Source organism: Anthonomus grandis, chromosome 12 (assembly GCF_022605725.1).
Source record: "Anthonomus grandis grandis chromosome 12, icAntGran1.3, whole genome shotgun sequence".
NCBI lineage: Eukaryota > Metazoa > Arthropoda > Insecta > Coleoptera > Curculionidae > Anthonomus > Anthonomus grandis.
Genome location: NC_065557.1, coordinates 8,236,415 through 8,258,113, shown reverse-complemented (window position 1 = coordinate 8,258,113; position 21,699 = coordinate 8,236,415). Strand labels below are relative to the sequence as shown.

Below are 21,699 nucleotides of genomic sequence, written 5' to 3'. Positions count from 1 at the left end.
AAAGAATATTACAAAGACATTCCAGAAGTTTTGAGGGTTTATTATTGCTTAGAGACTTTAGACCATCTGAAATACATTATATTTAAAATACCTATGTCTAGGAGAAACTCGAGACAGAAAAATATACAATCCTGGAATGTTCTACCGAAATATTCATAAAATATAATCTGTTTAAAATTGGTAATGCATGATCTAGAAAACTGGTAGATAGAAAAAAACGGTTAAATAAAAAAGATGGCGTTACAGGTATATTAGTAGTTAAACACTAGTGACACTTAGTGTGTTTTATTTTAAACAAATGCGAAAATGTCGAATTTTATACCAGGAAAGGACGTTTTCCAGAAAAACGTTAATCAATTCTTTTATTTGAATAAAACGGCTGCTGAGAGTTATCGATCGTTGGTTGAAGCTTATGGAAAACATGCTCCGACCCAAAAAAACTTGTGAACGATGGTTTCAACGCTTTAAAAGTGGTGATTTCGATGTGCAAGACAAGGAGCGCCCAGTTCAGTCAAAAAAATTTGAAAATGCAGATGGGATTGCTTTATTGGATAAAGATGCAACAGAGACATTGAAGCAATTAGGAAAAGTATTAAATTCGGACGTCTGCACGCATTGAGTAAGATGCAAAAAGAAGGAACATAGGTTCCTTATGCATTAAAGTAGAGGCGAAAAATCATTTGTAAAATCTTGCTCGCTAGACAAAAAAGAAAAGGTTTTTTGCATCGGGTTGTGACAGGTGATTGATAATCCAAAGAGCAAGGCATCATGGGTAGATCCAGGCCAGCCATCAATATCACAACATGTACGCGATATACACGGAAAAAAACGTTATGCCTTGTATTTGGTGGGATAGTAAGTGCTATTGATTATGAATTGCTAAAACCTCGCGAAACAATTACTGATGGACGATACCATAAACAGTGGATCAAATTGAATCGAGCATTGAACAAAAAAAAAACGCCCAAAGCCGCGACAAAGTCATATTTGAAGATGACCATGCCTCGACCTCAAGTTGCAAAAAGTGTTAAAATATTTAGAAAACATCAAATGAGCCGTCCTTCCCCATCCGTCGTATTCTTTAGACTTGGCTCCTTTTGATTATCACTCATTTCGATCAATGCAGCACGGACTTTCAGAACAACATTTCCAATCTTTCAAATAGGTGAAAACTTTAATCGATGCAGTTAGTTGGCTTCCAAAAACGAAGGCTTCTTTTGGCAAGGACCCTATTTCCTGGCAAAAAGATGGGAATATATTGGCCAATACTTTGAATGTTAACATATTTTGTTCCAGTATGAATAAATGTTTAAATCAGACAAAAAGTCGACATTATTAACCGAAACACCTATTATCTAAGATCAACCAATTTGGACACGCTATATATGAAGCTTTAGGGAATTTAGAGATTGTTTTTGTTCGGCCTTCCATGAATTCATCTATTCTAGATCAATTTCCTACTTGGAGCCCAGTGTTCTGCCCTCCCATTCGGTACTAAGCATTTGCTTATACATTTTTTATGAAAATATGTCAAAAATGTTCATAAAGCTTATTATTTCTGCTTCACTAATACAGTAGATCCTAAATAAATCTAAAAACATACCTATGTAATCGTTTAACCCTATTTCCCAACATATGTGAAACATGCGACTTGGACTTTAACTTATTTAAATAAACATATATTTTGCTGTCCCTAGGCACGTGTCTCTTTGGTTCGTACAGTAGTTTATAATAAAGTAATAATTTAACGATTTTGTGGTACTTACATTTAAGGTCCCTGGGCTGATCAGGCACGACACTCTCGTCCAAATCGTTCTGAAAAGTATCAAACTCGATCCAATCGCTCGGCGGCCCAGTACCGTTGATATTCATGGACCAAATTCGAACCTGATACGTCGCACCTCGGTCCAAATTATTTAGTACAGCGTGTCTTTCATGCGCGGGGACTATCGTCGTGTTTCCTTTACCCTTCGAATTGTTTTTCCGATATTTTATCTTATAGCCCAAAATTACTCCGTTTTGGGATCCGATCGGGGGTGGTTCCCATCTTACTACCACGCTCTAAAGAGAAAAATTTAGTGATATTAATGATAACAAATAATAAAAACCTTATTTCTTATTTTTTTAGCCATATCGCGTCGAAACTTTGGCATTATAAATGGAATCTAACCTAAGTAATTCTATTTTTATTTATTCATATCTACAGAATATGTTAGTAGTGAAAAAATGGTTTAAATTGCTTACGGTACTTGAAGGTTCCACACTGACATTGCTAGGAGGTTCTGTCGGCAAGGCACTAAAGGTTCTTACTAGTTTTTCTTGAGTGGCGTCTCCCGCTCCTTTGGCGTTGACCGCCACCACCCAAATGTTGTACTCGGTGTATGGAGTTAAACCGCCTAAATCGTATTGCAATTCGGTGGTGTCTACGTTACGCTCTTCCGACGATAAAGTCTAGAAACAAAAAGAGCAAAATGGGTTGATTTTCATTTACATTTTTCCAGTTTTAGGTTCCATCGGGTCTTAAATGACGTTAAAACTGACGAAAATGTTCTTACCTCCATGTAGTAAATAGTGTACATCAAAATCCTTCCGTTGGTGATCTCTGGTGGTTTCCATCGAATATGTATGTTTCTAGGGTTGGTCGCGAAAGCTTCGAAGTTTTGAGGAGCGGAGGGAACGTTTTCTTCCGCCTGAGTCGTAACCGTCAGGGTGGCCGAAGATACTCCCGGACCGTGGGCGGTTATCGGTACCACCCGGAAATGGTAGATTTTTCCCGGCCATAGAGATCCGATGTTGATTTCTTCTTGCTTATTTCGCGAAGTGTTTTGGTAGCGTTCCCTAAAAAAATATTTATAGTTTTGAACTTATGTAATGGACAACAAGAAAACTACGTTTAATGCACTTATACGTAAAAATACCCAAATCAGACCAAACAAACGTAAGAGATTGTCACATGATCGTTAGAAAATGATGTTCCTCATATCCAAATGCCGTAAAAAATTTACCCTTCAAAGCAGTTCATGCTGTTATTATAGTTTGACTAGACCAAAATGAAAAAGCAAAAACATTTTATTTCAGGAGGTTTTGTAGTAGTCAGTGGCATTTCATATATAAAATTGAAAGAGAACTAAATATAATCTGAAGATGTTTCTGTTTTTACAATTATTATTTTAAATTAGTAGATTAATGACGAATTTAAAAGGTTATGGACGCTATGGTGCCGAAACTAAACAAATTCCTTTTTTCCGTCTGAAAAGTATCAAACTCGATCCAATCGCTCGGCGGCCCAGTACCGTTGATATTCACGATGGACCAAATTCGACCGATTCTCTGTCATTCTTAAATAAAAGTGTTTTTGACAGTTGAGATTATTTAAAATTAACGACATTTCACAGGTTTTAAAAAGTCAAAATAGGAAATTTTTGTTCCACTATGTTGAAATTTTTCTTCCATAATGTTTAATATCATAGAAAATTAAAAACGTATCACTTAAAAACAGTTGAATAAAAGTATGTCATATGGTACATCAAATTTCTTAGAATTTAATGTAAAATCCAAAGTTGATATATGTAAAATATAGGGTGTCTCATTAAAAATAAAATAGACCAAATTTTCAAATTATTCCAACTTAAGAAATAATTAAAAACTTACCATCGCTGGCTGGTTATTCAGAAAAGTCTGACTTCAGAACTGGAATTTATATCAGGTTGAATTACTTAGGATGGCACGGGGGTCAAAGTAACATATTCGTTCTCTTTTTTAATAACGTGTTCACCACAATTTTTCCATATGTTAGTCTCAAAGTTTCGTACGATTTGGCGAATGTTTTCAATCACTTTCCCACTCAGAGTAGGCAAGCGATTAAATTTCCTTAGCTATTTTTTTATGGTTCCCCAAACCAGTTCAATCGCAATAATAGAGAGGCAGTCTTAATAAAGTATGTCCATGACTTGCAGAAATACTGTCAATAACGTACTCATTCTTGAAATTGTAATTTTTAATAATTTGCAGTAAAATCTTGTTCTGAAATGTCAAGGTTTTTAGTTTTCATAAAATTTAAAATATTTTTTTTTTAAATTGGTATTCGATATTTTATTTAATATTCCGGAATGGTAAGAAGCATTGTTCATTATTATAACAAAGTTGGAATACCTGACAAAAGCTGATCTGTGAACCATTTTTAAAATAACTCTGATGTCACATCTTGGTGATAATCGGCCGATGATTTCGCAATGTTTTTTTGCTGATAAAAGCAGTGCATTCAGAATAAAACCATTTTCTCCACCAGCATGGAGAATAATTACACGTTTTCCTGGTGAGCAAGGCGTATAAATTTAGAACACATTTATTAGATTTCTCAACCCAGCCAAACTTAAGAACGTCATGCGTATCGAACCACGTTTCATCTAAAAACACTATGTTTCTGTTCAATTCTCGATTGTTTTAAATATTCCGTAAATATTCTTGACGAAGTGCAACGATACGCCGTGATTCCATTATAATCATCCTATTGTCAAGTTTGTTATGCTTAAACCCGCACTCTACTAAAATACTGCGGAGAGTCTTTAAGCTACTGTAATCATAGTCTGGATATTCACTTAGTTTGGGTTTAATCATTTCCAGAATTGGCACTAAATTGTCTTCATAAAAACCATACACTAACGAATAGTGTAATACGTCCTTGGTCGCGTTGTCAATTTTTCGCAACTTCTGGTGTTGGTTGACCTACTTCCACTTTATGGAATGATCTACAATATCTCCAATATTAACAACACGATAAATTGTAGACCAATATATTCACGTCAATTGTTAAATTCGGGTTATAATTGTTGCTTCCGGGTGATCCATATTTTCGCGTCGAAGACAATCAAACATATTTAGAACAAGTCTTTGACGTTGAACGTGCAGGTGTTTATGTTCAAATTCCCGGCTTTGCTCATTACTTGCATAAATGTATTAGGAGAAGACGAAGACAACTCCAAAGCTTTTCAAAAAGCATCATCGACTTCAACTGGCCGCCAAAATGCCATTTTAATAAAACGATTTAAAAATTACAGAAACGATAACAACAACAACACCGAAATTAACTAAAAAAGTAACGCAAAAGAAGTAAAACGAATTATAAACGGTAACGTGGCGTTCGCTCGGAAATGTTTGATGACTTTTTTGTTTAATTTTTTGCTTTTTCAATTTGCACTAATTGGACTATTAGGATATCAGACACACTCACCTGTCGCTGCCATCCTGCCTCCAATAAATCGCATACGCCTCCACATTATGCGCGTTCTCTACCGGAGGTTTCCAACTTAAAATGACGAATCGTGCCTTGACAATGACCGCCTTCAAGTCCTGCGGTGCACCGGGTAAACCCTCCGTGATCGTCCTCTCGGAACCACCTGCTAAACGGGATTTTAGGGAGGAAAACGCCTGCACGTCCCCCGAATCGAACGACTGATCGCCCAAATTCAAATCGTCGCCCGACTCGCTACTTTTTAAGCTACTGAACGCGAAATGCGGATCGATGGGTATTTCCGGTAAGTTCGGTTTACGCATCTGCCCGAAATTTAATTGGTCCAACGAGCCGCCCTCTTCCGACTTAAGCGAGAAAAACGAGATCGATTGTTTTTTTTGCAGCAGGGATTTTTGGATTTTTTTTGGGCGTTTTTTCTTTTCTTTCGGTTCCTCTGGGGGGACGTGGTTGCATGCACATATTTATTTAAAAGAAGGGCCAAATGCATGCAAAATTAAGATTATTTTTTTGGGGGGAGGAACGGAGGTGAGGAAGGAGAAAAAAAAACAAAAATTAAAAAAGAACGAAATAAAAATCAAAATATAAAATAAATAAATAAAACCGAAATATATTTATATTGTTTTAAGTGTGCTTACCTGAATTTTGAACTTTTAGGTTAGCCGACGCTTGGATGTTTCCAGCAGGGTTTGAGGCGAAGCATTGAAAAATGCCCGAATCGGATACCATGAGCCCCATTATTTTTAAATTGTTCCTAAAATAAATTATGTATAACAATAAAAGAAAATAACATCCGGCGTAATTAACTACATTATTTCCACAAGTTAATCCATTATCTGATTACATTTAGACAGTTCGACACCTGACTGAATTTAACCGTGAATCTTTCATTTAAAAACTTTAAGAATTAAAAGGTGCTGAAATAGATGACGGAATGGCAAAGGCTACATGGATACTTGAGGGGAAAAACATCATCCATATATTATAAAAAATAATTTATGTCAGTGAACAAGGAATAATACAAACAAAATTTCAAAGATTTATAAGAGTTATTCCTAACTAGGAACTTAAGATCGTCTTAAGAGAATATTCCTTGGAGAAACACGAGAGATCGATCTATATAATCGAGGAATGTTCTACCGAAATCTTCGTAGAATATAGTTGTTTACAATTGCTGATGCATCATCTTCAAGACTCTTAGAAATAGAAAATTGTCTTTTATGAAAATATGTCTAAAATTACCATTAAATCCAATGTAAAATTCTTAAAAACTCTTGGACATATTCTAATGGAAACCAAAGAGAATCTTCTCAACAAATGATATATTGAGTTCGAAACGATTGCAAAGAGTTTCAGAGATACTGAATTTGTAATTAAAATAAAAAGTTATTTACCAGCTGTAAAGCCGGTTTTGTAGGCTTTAAACAAGTGTGAAATTTGTATATTAATTGCTACTTTTTCTTTGCCTTGTCACCATCTAAATTAGAAAATAAATAAAAAATAAACTGGTAAAAAGTGCTGAAATAAATGACGGAATGGCAGGTGTTTTTATCCAAGTCTCTATAGAGCTAGAGGCTGAAAATAAAGGTGCGTTTAAAAAATTACAATTTTTATCATTGAAAATATCCTTTAGAATCTTAAAACAATTCCAAAATATCCTACAGGAGAAACCCAAGACATAACGAAATTATTAACGAAATTATTATCTAAACTATCCATTATCTGTTTACATTTAGATATGATGCTACCGAATTCAGCACCTGCTTCAGAAGAACTGACATTTAAAAATTCTGAGAATCAAAAAGTGCTGAAATGAATGACAGAAAGTCAAATAACCCAATTGAGGTCTGAGTGTTACGACGTAGACGTCAAGTCGAGGAATCAATTAGGTTATTGTCGATAATAGTAGCTATATTTCAGTCAAAGGCTAATTGGATTATTGACGTTAAAGCCAAAAACCATCAACCATAAACTACAAAAAATAATGTATGACAGTGATCAAAAAATATCACAAAGATATTCCAGGAGCTTTATAGGATTGTTACTGATTAAAAACTTTAGACCGTCTAAAATACATCTCGAAAGAATATTCCTTGGAGAAACGCGAGTTAGTGACATGTGATGCATGATCTTGAAAAGTGCTAGAAAGAGAAAGTAGACTAGACCCTTTAAATTTTTTTACATGTATTCAAGGTCAATTTCTAACTTGCATCTCAGTATTCTGCCCTGCAGTTCAGTACTTGTTTATACAGTTTTCATCAAAATGCTAGTGCTATCCAAAGCACTCTTAAAAACTCTTCACCATGAAATATATTCAATTTTTTATTGAAATAAAACGTAAATTGAGAAGCAGACTTTCAAAACGCAGTTTGTCCAAAATTTCATTATTTGAACTATAGGTGGCCTTATAATAGTTACTTAAATGGCTATCTTTTATACAATATAGGAGGGTCATAAGATAAAGAAAAAAAACTAGATAGTTTAAAAAAATTACTAGAATCATTATCTGGCGAGAACTGAAACAATGATCCAGACTTGGAATAGTCAGTTCTAATGTTTGTTAATTATTGTGAAGCTGGAGAAGCAGTTATTGAAGAAAACGAAGAATGTGGGTGTAATGACATAGAAGCCGTTAATGGAACATGGAGCTAAAGGAGAATATGGTTGTGTTTGATTTCCTTATGTTCTACAAAAAAAGCTATATAACTGACAAACAAAACGCTATTTGTTCACTAGTAACATGCAAATAGCATTTTGTCCAGCAATTTTTTAAAAATATTTAAACTATTTTTTGCATTTTCTAGTCTGTAAATCCAGTAATTATTTATGCTATTTTTTCTTATTTTTGTTGTTATAAATTGCAATTCAATAACTAAGAACGTTTCCAAGTGCCAGTTTTTCGCATTTCCTGAAAATTTACAGTTTTGGACAAACCGCATTTTGCAAGTCTTCTCCTCAATTATTAGCTTTATTACAAAATCGATCTTAAAACAAATTTCACTTGCTCCTTGAAATCTTTTTTTGTCTTATTATAACTTATATTAGGTAATACATTAATAATAATCTGGTTAGCAGTTAATGAAAAAATAATATAAAAAGTGCTGAAATAGATGACGGAATGGCAGATGTTTCTATCCAAATCTCGATGGTAAAATACACGGCGAAATAGAGCGGGTGAAAGAGAAAGAGCGTTAAAAAAATTAGCATGTGATCATTTAAAATATCCTGAAAATTCTTAAAACCATTCCGGAGTATATCAAACACCAGTGCATTGAAAACTCATGTTTTTTAGATTATTGTCTGACCTGATTATTGGCATTCTACCATTAGATTCAGCACTATCCATTCGCTTAATTTTTTTAATGAAAACATGCTGAAAGGCAACAGGGAAATTCCAAGACCATAATAGTAAAAAACCTTGGGCATATTCTGATGAAAGCACAATACAAATAATATTTGTTCAAATGATTGCGATAAAGAGTTTCAGAGATATTGAATTTGTTATTAAAAAAAAAGTTAATTACTAACTTTATTGAAAAATCGATCTTAAAACAAATTTCACATATTCATTGCCAGTTCTTCCTTGCCTTATAATAACTTATATTAGATAATCAATAAAAAATAAACCGGTTAGCACTTATCATCGGTTACACAATATCCTATAGAAGAAACTCAAACCACAAACATAATTTTCTAATTATTATTATAGAAATTGGGTTGAAAAATCATCATTTAAAATATCGTGTAAAGTCTTAAAACATCAGAAACTTAAGCTATAAACATTTTTTTTCTAATTATTATAGAAAGTGCTTTCAAAATATATGTATTTTAGATCATTCTCTGATATGAATATTGACATTTTGCCATCCTATTGAGCACTATCCATTCTTTCATGAATTTCTTAATAGGTCGACTTAATTCAAAGTCCAAATTTGACGGGAATAATAAGAATAGAAGACTATTCTCTATTACTGACAATCTTCGTCAAAAACAAATGGAACAAGCGTTTCAGAGGAGGTTGTAATTCCTGAGAGATTGATTTTGGTTCTTTGATGGCCTCGAGATCACATGAGTTACATTGTAATATTATTAGGAATTAAGGAAACTAACACGTTTTACATTATTCAATATTTCACATTAAAACTGCTGTAAAACTAATGAAACCTTTTAGTTTCCGTATCACTTATAACTCAAGTAGAAGTGTTTAATTTTACGACCTCCGAAGGAACAAAGGAAAATAAAAGAACCCACAAGAAGTTCAACTTCATGTGCATACAATTAAGAGAAAAAAAAACGTATGAGCCATAAAAGTCAAAATAAATAACGTATTTAACAACGAAAGCCCCTAACTCCGTCACCGCGCGCTACTAAAGGCAATTAAAGTCGAAAATCAATGTCGTCTGTCATCGGAAACTTACCCATTAACGAGTTTATAGTACTCCGAGTACTTGACTAAATCCCCGTTTTTTAACCAGTGTATTTTCGGCTCCGGAATGCCGTACACGCTGCATTCCAGTTCGACGTCCTTTGACGAATACTCGGTACGGTCCTGGGGTTTTTTCAAAAACCTCGGCGGCACCTACGGATGTAATTTTTCCTTATTTATTATTGAATAAATAAGTAGCGTCGTCTTTTGTTAGAGTAAAAGGATCCAAAGGGAATTATTGCTACTCAACTGTTTAAAAAAATTCCTTTTTTTGTCGATGAAACTTACTTTTATTGAGTGTTAATGAGTTTCAGATAAATCAGAAGAAAACTTTAAATTTGAATAATAAATTAACTTGACACCAAATAAAAGAATAGAGTCAGTGTTGCAGAGCAGTATTCTGGTATATAAGTTGCCAGATCCTGTGGTTTCACGAGTAAATAAAATCATGGTTTACATATATATAGTGCGCCAAACAACGTAGAAAATTTAAATTTCATGTATAATTATTACTTCATTTATGATTCAGGTGGCAATAGAAAAGTGATGCAGTAGAGATGATGAAAAGTTGAACAATCCCGTTTTTTCGTTATTGCCAGATCAAGGGATCATATAGGGCTGTAATTAGCTGATGCTTCTCTAAGAAACATGAATTTATGATGCAACAATAGAGAAATTTCGTGAGACATGGATAAAGACAATTGCTTTCTCCAATTTCAGGCTACAAGCTGTGGGACAAACTACGTAAGTAAAACGAAATTATGAAAATTTATTATTAATCCAGCAACGGTAGAGCAATATTATCAGACAAGGATAAATAGAAGCTTCTCCTATACAGTGACCAAGTCTATATGAGAAAAAACCCAATTTCATGAGCAGGAAAGAGAGGAGAGAACTTAAAGAGACAGATAAAGGGAAAGTGAGAGAGAAAAAAAGACATAAACGGAGTTCAACGAGATATACTTACAGGCGTTTAGAAGCAACATATCTTTAACTCTTTTTTAAAACTAGATACTGACAAGGACAAATCCAAAACTTTGTATTTATTTATATGACAGGCAATTTGATAGGCAAATGATTCTTCAAATGCATCCGTTCTATGAACAGGTACTGTTAGAAAGATTTAATCTACGGATATTAACATTATGTTCGATATGTTATCTTAAGGTAAAGATATGGAGGGCAATTATATTTAATAGCTTTATAAAAAAAGGCAACAGAGTGCAAGGTACGTCGGTCAGACATATTTATCCAGGCTATCCAAAAAAGGTCCATATACATGATCTGAAAAATTGAAGTGTGATAAGAAGTGTCACAAAGCTCACGCCTTCCTTTCCAGGGACAAATAGTATCTATGAGAGTAAATAAGTTTAAGCATTGAATAGGCCCTTTTTAAGCATTGGGTAATAGGATCCTTAAATTTTAAATTACAATCAATAATTAGGCCTAGATTTTTTTACAGAATCTTTAAACGATATTATATTTATGCCAAGTATCAGTTGTATAATATTCTGTAGTTAACATCTCACAGTTTCGTTGCAAAAAGGAATAGCTGTATATTTATCAGGATTTATTTTTAATAGATGATCATTTGAGGCTTTTAGAAGCATATTTAAATAAATAGTTGCCACCAAGGCCGGTTTAAAGGATACGTAGATTATGAAAATGATTTTTTTTCTCACTTTTAAGTAAGAATGTAAAAGAGAAAATAATTTCTCAAGTGAATTTTTCCCTTAGGTCCGAATAATACAAATTACAAAACAAGAAACCAATAGGTTTACAAAATTCGAATATCATAATTAATTATTATATATATTATTTTATAATAACAGAATATCCCTCCCTCACTCTGTTTCAGGTTTTTAAAGTTTCTTTTTATCGTTTTATCTAACAATGTTTAGGATATTTATGTGTAAATAATTTTGGTTGACCCTTGGTAAACGATTACGGAATAAAGTAAGGATAGAATAAAATTTAGTTTTTTCTTTTTATTGATCAATAGAGGGAAAACTTACTTGAATCCCAATTAAAGCGGAAGCGTCCAAACTGTCCTCCCTATTTTCAGCCCGGCATTGGTAAGTACCTCCATCTTGCTCCTGAATTCGCGTCACCCTTAAAGAACTCGTCGATCCCACTTTACTAAATCTGCTGTCCAGATCACTTAAAAAAAAACAATCAAATATTAACATTAGCTCTCTTTAACATTTAATAGGATGGGGTTATGATTAACTCGACCAAGTGCCAAATTCGATTTTTAGATGTTATTGCCTCATCTAACGGCCAACGACAATTATATAAAAAATTACACTTTTCACTAAAAGTTTTTGAACCTAGGAAAAACGAAATCATTCCACATGCACGTAGCTCGTTTCATTAGATCTTCCACAAAATGTGCCTTAAAACATTCTTCAATTACCAAGTCTGGATTAGTAACAGAAATATGCTTTCGATTTCTGTGCAGCTAAAAGTGGTGTAACTGGGTGCGACATTTTTGAGTAATATTTTTATTAACATCAATATACTTAGAGAAAGAGTGAACTCTTCTTCAGAAGTCCGAAAATTGGAAACGTAGGAATAATCATAATTACCGCGAACAATAAATTTGGATTGATCAGACTTGATCAGACTTCCGTTTCGCGTTTGACACCGCGATGTTTGGTGCAGTAATGTGAGCATACCGCAGTACAAAAGACCCTAAAAAATTGCTTTAAAGACGAGTAGCTTCCTCAACCAATATATATAGTTCTGCAAGTTAAGGCATCAACAATAAATACTAGAGCCGTAGCAGCTCAACTTAAAATTCCTCATGTGGAAGACGTCAAGAACAGTATTATCTTTATTAATATCAACGGGTGTAAGCGTTACAACCGGAAGATTATCCTGGAAGAGGTGTATTTTGCCAGTGGCTTTTAGAACAGTGCAAAAGAAATAAAGATTTTAGTACTAATTTTGTGTACAGACGAGGCCACATTTAGATGAAATGGAGTGCAAAATTTCCACAACAATCATGTTTGGACAGTAGAAAATCCGCATGCTGTAAAATAATTTTCAACACAGATTTTCATTAAATGGCAAATGGCATGCTTATTGGACCCTAATTTTTTTCACCTCTACCGGCTGGTGAAATTTATTTAAATTTTCTTCGACACAATCTGCCACAATTATTACATATTTCTCTAAATATGAGACAGAATATATGGTTCAGGCATGACGGGGCTCCACCACATTTTAGACGAGAAGTTCATGAAGATCTAAATAATGAGTTTCCGAATAGATGGATAGGGAACAATTGACACATTTCTTGGCCATACGGTTATTTTCTGTGGGGCTATTTGAAAGAATTGTTGTATCATGATGAAGTAGTAAATACTCCGGAAGAACTGCCAGAGCGCATTTAAAATTCTTGTGATTTAATTCGTGGATTTTATTTTCAAAGCTTGTAAAGAGTCGTTGATTCGCCGATTGTATCTTAATCAAATAAATGAGGACAATTTTGAACAATTTTTGTAAAAACGGTAAACAATTAATTTAATAAAGATTTTTAAAAGATAATTTTCAATATTGTGAAGTAACTCTCTTAATATACAACTTTTATATAGGTGATTTTTGGTATATTAGTTTCTTTTGACGAGTTCTACAAGGTGTTAAAGTAAATAACTTAACATTGAAAACTATAGAAATTATGTTCTAATTCAATAAATAATATATTATATTTGGTTTTTTTAGAACATTTTATTAATAGTTTTCTGAATATTTTTGCTATAGTATCGTTAACACTATGAATATATACCCTTCGAAGCAGATCAGTTGCGTTTAATCCTTCCACATGCATCAAAATCTTTATTTATGATGATAAAAACCCAGTAATCATTAAATTTGCATTCAGGAGTAAAACTGCACGTAAAGGTACACTCGGAGCCTTATCGTTTTTGCTTAATGAAAATAACTATAAACAAAGTCAAATTACACGCGGCTCAACCTTAGTGTTCCGAATTTCAGCCGCATTAAAGTCGTCACTATTTTTGATAAAACCAATGATCATCATAAAATGTATGTAAAAATATAAATTCCCATATAAATTATGATACTTTCAAATATTGCCTCCCCTGTATATTTTACTGAAAAAATGTATTAGACTTTTTTAAAGGTGCGAGTAAGATAAGCCACCACACCAAATTTCAATACTTTCTTCAAGAGATTTAGAATTAATTTGAAAAAAAAAACTAATATATGAAACCACCAGCCAAATTATCAAAATGTTATGTCAAAGTATGGTCAGTATGAATACTTATTACAATAATCAAGAGAAAAAAACTATGATTAAGTGATACTACACGGCGAATAGTTTTAGAGTACTGTCCGAAATGTTCTCTGTGAATTTCCCTGATAGGCATTTTCCAAGTAAAACAACAGTCAATGATATTGTTAATAACTTTGAGACTAAGGGTACAGTAATTTATAAATACAGAAGCTCAGAGCAAAACAATAATGATGGCAGAGCTAGAGAAAATTGTTCACATTTTGAAATGTTGCTTCATTCAATAAAACAAAGGAATTAGCTACAACTCTTGGAGAAGTTGTAGGAAAAAATCATAGTACAGTATTGCAAATACCATTCCATAAATATGAAAAACATCAGAAACTAAGGAAAGGCGATGAAATCCGAAGAGCAGATTTCTGTTTTGAAGTTATGTTAATAATTTCTGTTTTAAAGGGCGAATAACCACGGGGATTGTTTACGAAATGTTTTTTTACAGACGAATGTACCTTTACCTTAAATAACGAGCCAAATGTTGAAAATGTTCGTTACTGGGGTAAAAAAACGAATACAGATATGTTCTTACAAGAACCCACCCTCAAAAGGTAAATGTTTGAGCAGGGATTTTTGATCATAAAATTAATGAATCTTTTTTTTTAGAAAAATATTTAGGCGCACAATTCACAGCAAGTCAGGGAATATCTTAATGGACGCATAATTGGGCTAAATTACACTATTAATTGGCCAGCCAGGTCTCTGGATCTTTCAGCAAAGGACTTTTTCTTGTGGGATCATATTAAAAAAGTTATTTATAAAGATGTGCGTTGTCACAATTTAGAAGAGGTAAAGATGGCAATTTTAACGACATGTAATTAAATAACTGCATATCAGCTTACTAATGTATGAACTATGGCTAGCTTGCACCACCATATCTCGGTAGTAATTTATTAGCCACAAATGATTGAATACATCGTCGAAATCAAATGTCAACAATAGCCTGAATCAGCTGGAGCATGAAAGCAGCAACAGCATTTGACGTCACTCAGTAACCACCAAAAAAAACAATGAAAAAGCGTGTCACGAACTTCAAATATCTTGAATGAATATCTTGAATTTTCAATATCTCCTAATTCTACATACTTCATATCAATAGGAAATCCATCTTTCAGCCACGTGATTCGCGGCACCGGATTGCCATTGGCCGCACAATCCAAGGTCACATTTTGCCCCTCCACCACAGTGGCTGGCCTTGGTCTAGCAATAAACGATGGGGCTGCAGAATGCGCAGCTTGCTCTTGGTCCATGTTGATGTAGAGCGTCGCTTTATTGCTCAGGATGTGGCTGTTTAAACCGGAGGCGTTGCACCTGTAAGAACCCTGATCGCTTTCCTCCACCTCGTCGATTTCCAAGGCTCCCGACGGTAGTACCGTCATACGTAAGTCGTTTATTTGGAGCGGTCGTTCGTCTTTTAGCCATCGGATTCGCGGGGTCGGTACTGCGTCTACGTAGCACGCGAAGTGTGCTTTTTGGCCCAGGTATACGGTTATGTCGCTTGGTTCTTCGTGGAAACCGTTAAGTCCTAAAAATATATTCGATATAGATAGAAATTAATTGTTTTTTGGAATTAATTCAGCTATGTACAAGCTAACGACCACAGTTGTTAATTTTCCTTGATAAAGCCTTTTGTTATCGGAGTGAAATTGGATCTTATTGTATTATCCTTAATTTTAATAACCCCAGAGCAATATCGATTATCTAAATTACTTTGAAATCGAGTGGGCACCTTATTCTCCCGATCTAACCATTCCAGATTTTTGTATATGGGGATATGTAAAAGACCGTTGATACAATCCAACCCCAAGAAATTTGGATGATCTGCACAACAACATAGTAAACGTTTTCAACCAAATTATACCGCGAATGCTACAAAACGCCTTCGGCAACTTATTTCTCCGTCTACATTTGTGTTCCGGGCAAAATGGGGGTCATATTCACCGGCTAATTTATTATAAGTTGTATAGTTATAAATTAAAATTAATTTCTTCAATTGTTTGTTGTTAAAATTGTTGTAAATAGTTGTAATTTAATACATAGAATAAATACTTTTTATAGACATGGCAATAGCACAAATTATTTAATTATGATCATGCTAAAGCGATACATAGGCAATTACCAGAAAAATCCCCGAATATGTATTCTAGGAAAATTTTCAAAAAGGTGTCATTTACTAAAATTGGCTCTGTAAAAAAAAATAATGAATTTAAGACAATTTGTTTGATTAAAAGCATGTATTTTTTCCTAATGAAGCCATTGTGTCTACATTACTTAAAGTTATAAAATAGTAACTTAATTTATTAGGGTCCTGTAAAAAGAGTAGTACGACATAATTTTTAGGTTTATTTACAATATTTAGCCCGCTGCAATCTAAAATTTTTGCTGGTAAATCTTGGTGCCGTCAAACTATTTAAGGTGCCGAATCCTATAGCGGAATGTTAAGGCAGTGCTGAAATCCAGAGTAGAATGTCACGTAACAATTATTTATAAGGGGTGCTGAATCCTTAAGTACAATGTCAGAGCGGTGCCGAAATGGAGAATGGAATGTCAAGATTGTTGATGAAGGTCTTGTGTAAGCTATTCAAGGTGTTATAGAATAAGATGCTGATTCTTAAGGGGATTAATCCCTAGATTATTTAAAGAAGAAAAGCTATGTCCTAAACTCCTTCACTTTTGAGTTACAGAATGTTGAAAGTTGTCATCCTTGAAACCACATTTGCGAGACCGCTAGACTTCTATAATTAGAGTTGTTATACTATAATGGTAAAATATTATGTAGTTAATAAAATAAATAAATTTAATATATTTTTTTTTACTAATAAATTTACCATGCATAAAAATGTTATATTTTTTCACGGTAATTGCATCACGGTCGGAAAAACGTTAAAAAATTAAGTTTGCCCTAAAATTAATGGAAAATATAAAAATTGTTATTTTACGGAAAAGTGGTGGTATTTATTATTTATTTAAATACGTAATATTTTAAAAAATGCCTGACGAAACGGTGTGCGCTAAATTTCATAAAAAAATTTTAATTATTATAATTTTATTTTATTTATTGTTTATTGGATAACAGTACTACACATACTACACATGTGTTTGTATTTGACCACCCTACTATCGTTTATATTTCATGTAGTTTTTATTTAGGTGCACATTTCATATACAGGGAAATACAAAAGCTTCAACAAACGTTTCGTAATGGAACACCCTATTATATTATTTAAATTTTAGACTACGTAAAGTATAATGAAAATTTATTATATAAAGTAGCTGGATAAATCGATAATAATTATTCAGTAAAAATCGATTTAAAAAGCATTAATTATTATTTGTAGATTTAAAAAAAAAATAATTTAGTAAGCAATTTCCAATCTATAAAAAATCTAAAATTAATAGATTTTGAGTTTTGATGGATACTTTAGACGAGATATAAAGAACATGGTATCTATGCAATGAAAGCGGAAAAGATGTTTCTAAAATAACTCACATAAACGTTTTAAATGCTATATTTAATATTTACTTATAAAACGAACACACCAATAAAACGATTGAAAACAACAAACAGGCATAACCTCAACGCGCGTCATTTCATACTGGGTTTCAGCACCGCCTAAACATTTTGCTATTCGGGTCATTGTTTGTGTTCGCGATTTATTCAAATCAACCAATCAGAATAAAGGCAAGTGCCGAATCCTATAATGGAATGTCTAAATACGTCCGGTCCAAAGGATTGGTGGTAAAAAGTTCACACATGAAAGTAAACGCGCGTCGTGGAGTGTGAACTGAATGCGTATGCTATCAGACTGCGTGGAGTATTTGCCGTAATAAATTGGCTAAATGTTTGCTTAAAGGTTTGAGAGAAAATTAATTATAAAAGCATTTTACACATACAACACATAAGGGGGCAATATTATATATCGATATTTACTAGGCTCCCAATATCCTTACACCTGCCCAAAACTTAATAAACATGTTTCTCCAAAACAAGTTTTTTTTAGCAATTTAATACTGCTGTATTAAGGTGGAATAAGTTTCTTTGGGTGCGGCCTATTAGTTCCCTTAATAACTCAGAAAAGACAACGCCAACTTGGAACTTTGAAAATTTCTCTTGGGACATAATGTATAAGTTTCGCGGAAAGTTCGATAATAAAAGAACATTAAAGTTACCTAAAGTGATTACCGGTAGATGTGCTCTGGCATATTAAAAGGGAAATTTTTGTTCTTTTTTTTTTTTCGAGGTAAAATATGGTGATGATAATTTTATTACCCGCTGCGGGGTAAAAGTTTTCTTTTAACCGAAAGGAGTTAGATTAAAAAAGTTTTTGTTATAATTTTTTGCGTTCACCATCTACAAACGGTGCATTTATCAAACAAGCATTAAATAAATCCGGGTTATCTGTACATGTTATGCTGCTCCCCCATTTCCAATACTGTTGTTAATTACCCAATTTTAAACAATAATTTTATCAAACCTTATCCGTTTTAAACTATTTTTTCTAAAACCTTTCAAAGTGTTTTACGACCTTGGCAGTGATTACAGTAATCCGCCGATTGAATTTGAAAAACGGTTCGACCCATATTTCGACGACGCCTTATCTCTGCCCCGCGCACTATTTGCTCGCTCGTAAAATTTTGTTTTATAACACCTAAACACGATATATAGGTATGTAAACCTTTGTTTTTAGCGCTTTATTTCTCATAAAAACTGGAGATATAAGGCACATGTGGGTCAAAAGGTCACTGGCACCGTAATGGGTCCTAAAATGGTAATTAGTTAAATTAAATCTTAAATCTTGACTAACCCACTCGTAATATTTTGATTACTAGACGTGAAAATTTATATGTTTTTGATAGCCTTCCAGGTGCAGTCAGTTATGTTCGTTCTAGTCAATAATTCAAATGAATTCACAAAAAAGTATTTTTTCGTATTTGCCTCATAATTGTAGACGTAGCAGTGGAATTAATACCAAATTCTTATACTTGAGTAACTATTTTCGTGTAAATTAACTCTATACCTTGTCTCTGTTAGTTTTTTCTCGGCGTTCTTTCTTTAGGACGTCTTTAAAGTCCTTAATTAATTTCTTGTCTCATTCTTCTTCTTGTCTCACTCGTTAATTATGCTCTTCAATTATCCATTTAAGACTCACTTTTCCTTCCGACTGATTCATATTGCGTTGTCTTTGATTTTTTTATTGTTCTACATTTTCTCTCGTTACGTTTTTTCTTCAGGTAAGCTTTGAGAGAATATTCTTCTTTTATTGACTCTCTTGTCCCTCACTGCTTTCACTCTTTATTAATTTAATTTAACATTTTGTTCTTTTCCAACGCACGTTTTTTCTTTCCACCATTTAGGATCTTCCACTTACTGCTACGTTCTTCTCGTTCTTACTGCTATTTCATCATTTAATACTCCTGCTCTTTAAGTCGTCTTTTAGAAGGTTATTCAAGATTACTTTCTATTTTCTTTTTTCACTTTGCATCTTTTTCTCATTATTTCTTTTTTTTTTAACTGCTTCTTGTACTACGACTCATACTCCTTTTTTAAGTTGTTTTCAGTCAAGGTTTTGTTTGTGTCGGTTTTTCATTTTATTCACCTAATTTTACTGTTATTTCATTGGTGCGTTTATTTTTATCCTCGTTTCTTATCCTTAAGTATTATTTTATTTCTTATAACAATTATTCAAATGAATCCAAGGATTTACAAGAATCTTTTTCCGTATTTGCCTTATAATTATAGATTAATTGTAGCAGTAGGATTAATACCAAATATATAATTATTAATTCTTTGCTATGCTTTATTAATATCATGCTCTAGGAAAGGTATTACGTTGTCTCGTTCTCTTTTCAGATCTTCCCGCTCCTTTTTAAGCCATTAAATTTTTTAATAGTTTCACTCTTTTCCTGTAGTTTTTGTCTCCTTTCTGATGTCATTATTTTTTTATGCTTAGACTCATGTTTTGATTAGCTCCTCTTGTTCCTCTCTCTGACTCTTGTTTCTTTATTGTTGTTTTTGTCAGTGTTTTCATTCATCTCAACGTTCTTTCTTTAGGACGTCTTTAATTAGATCTTCTTAATCTCAACATTTTTTGTCTCATTCTTCTTTTTGTCTCACTCTTTAATTTTTCTCTTCAATTATCCATTTAGGACTCACTTGTCCTTCCAACTGACCAAAAATGAGTCACATTTCTTTGTCTTGTTTTCACGTTATATTCTCTTGCCAGGTAAGCCTTGATAGAATATTTATGTTTTATTCACTGTTTTTTTGTCTGACGGTCTTTTAATTTATTCTATATTTCGTAATTTGTTACTCCTGTTCTCCTCTAACTCATACTCTTTTAGAGAAAAAATGAAAACTCTAAGTCTCAGTCTCAAAATATCTTTTTAATTAATCAGGTAACATGTTTCGCTAATAAAGCATCATCAGACCTACAATAAACAGAAAAACACACGTAACTATAATAAAACCTTACACTAAAACAAAATCAAATATTGAAAATTAGTTAAAATTACCTTATAGCTAGATGACCTGCTAAGTACTGACAAATAAAATTATTTAAATCTGAGAATACCCACATATTTTGTAATAAAAATAATAACACGGCACAAAAATTCAACAAAAAATATAAAAAATATAAAAAGGGAAAAAACGTGACAGGTGTAGTATTTGAACTCACGCTCTAAAGTTGATCTCGGTGAAACACTAGACCGTAAACCACTCTGCCAGCCCTGCCTATGAATATTAGAGTCAAAGGCATATATGCGTATCGTGAGCAGAAACAAGAGGTTAGATAAGATTATTAAAGATAAGTCCTGGCTCAAAGGTGAAAACATTATTAACGCATGTCAAATTTGGACTCTTTTTGGCTTTGGTGATTTCCATTTTCACCAAGAGATCCAACTTTCTACCCTTAGGGCACTCGTGAACAATGGAAACATTTTCAGGGACGGAAAAACTATGACCCATTGATAATAAATGGTTAGCACATGCTGACTTAGTTTCTGTGGTGTTGGTGTCCCTGAACTTATAAACGAGGCTTAGGTGTTCCTGTACCCTTGTGGATACTCTCCTTCCTGATTGTCCCACATAAACAGCAGGGTAATCCTTACAATTAAGACAATATACACCCGATTTAGATAGAGGATCACTTTTATCCAACGTCTTTACTAGGTTCTTCCTTAGCGAGTTTTGAAGCTATGGAAAGGCTGAAAGGCTTAAAAAATTTTGCAAGTTGTTGAGAAATGCTGCCGAAATAACTAAGGCATCTAAAATTATTGTTGTTCGGTGGGTGGACGATGTGATAGGACAGTTTATATTGATTATAAAATTTGTAATATAATTTGTTCAAGCTGTAAAATGAGAAATTATTGTTTACAGCAATTATTTTCATAGCCTTATGTTCTTTTTGAAAAGCGTCTTTGGACAGAGGTAATTTAAATAAACGGTAGAACATTGAGTTAAAGGCTGCATATTTGTGTTGATAAGGGGAATTGGATTATATTATCTGTTGCAAAAGATTCGCGATATACTTCAAAAGAAATACTGTTATTATTTCGGTATAAAAGAAGATCTAAAAAGGGTAATTTTCCGTTTGTCTCTCTTTCCAGCGTAAAAGAGATCTGATTATGAAGGGAGTTAATAAATGACAAGGAATCCAATAAATCATTCTCGTCACCAACCCACAACACGCACACATCGTCCACGTACCTTTT

At 33.3% G+C, this 21,699-nt stretch overlaps 1 protein-coding gene across 2 annotated transcripts in view; it reads right to left on the bottom strand.

The window, feature by feature from the left end:
* LOC126742960 (neogenin) overlaps nucleotides 1-21,699 on the bottom strand; it is a 159,367-nt gene that overhangs the window by 31,642 nt on the left and 106,026 nt on the right. For both annotated transcript variants that reach the window (XM_050449849.1, XM_050449850.1), the window contains exons 4-11: nucleotides 15,073-15,511; nucleotides 11,690-11,834; nucleotides 9,667-9,827; nucleotides 5,887-6,002; nucleotides 5,231-5,684; nucleotides 2,556-2,838; nucleotides 2,245-2,451; nucleotides 1,767-2,061 (exon numbers count right to left, since the gene is read on the bottom strand). In XM_050449849.1, coding sequence (XP_050305806.1) covers nucleotides 1,767-2,061; nucleotides 2,245-2,451; nucleotides 2,556-2,838; nucleotides 5,231-5,684; nucleotides 5,887-6,002; nucleotides 9,667-9,827; nucleotides 11,690-11,834; nucleotides 15,073-15,511 — 2,100 coding nt within the window. The remainder of the gene's footprint in view (nucleotides 1-1,766; nucleotides 2,062-2,244; nucleotides 2,452-2,555; nucleotides 2,839-5,230; nucleotides 5,685-5,886; nucleotides 6,003-9,666; nucleotides 9,828-11,689; nucleotides 11,835-15,072; nucleotides 15,512-21,699) is intronic.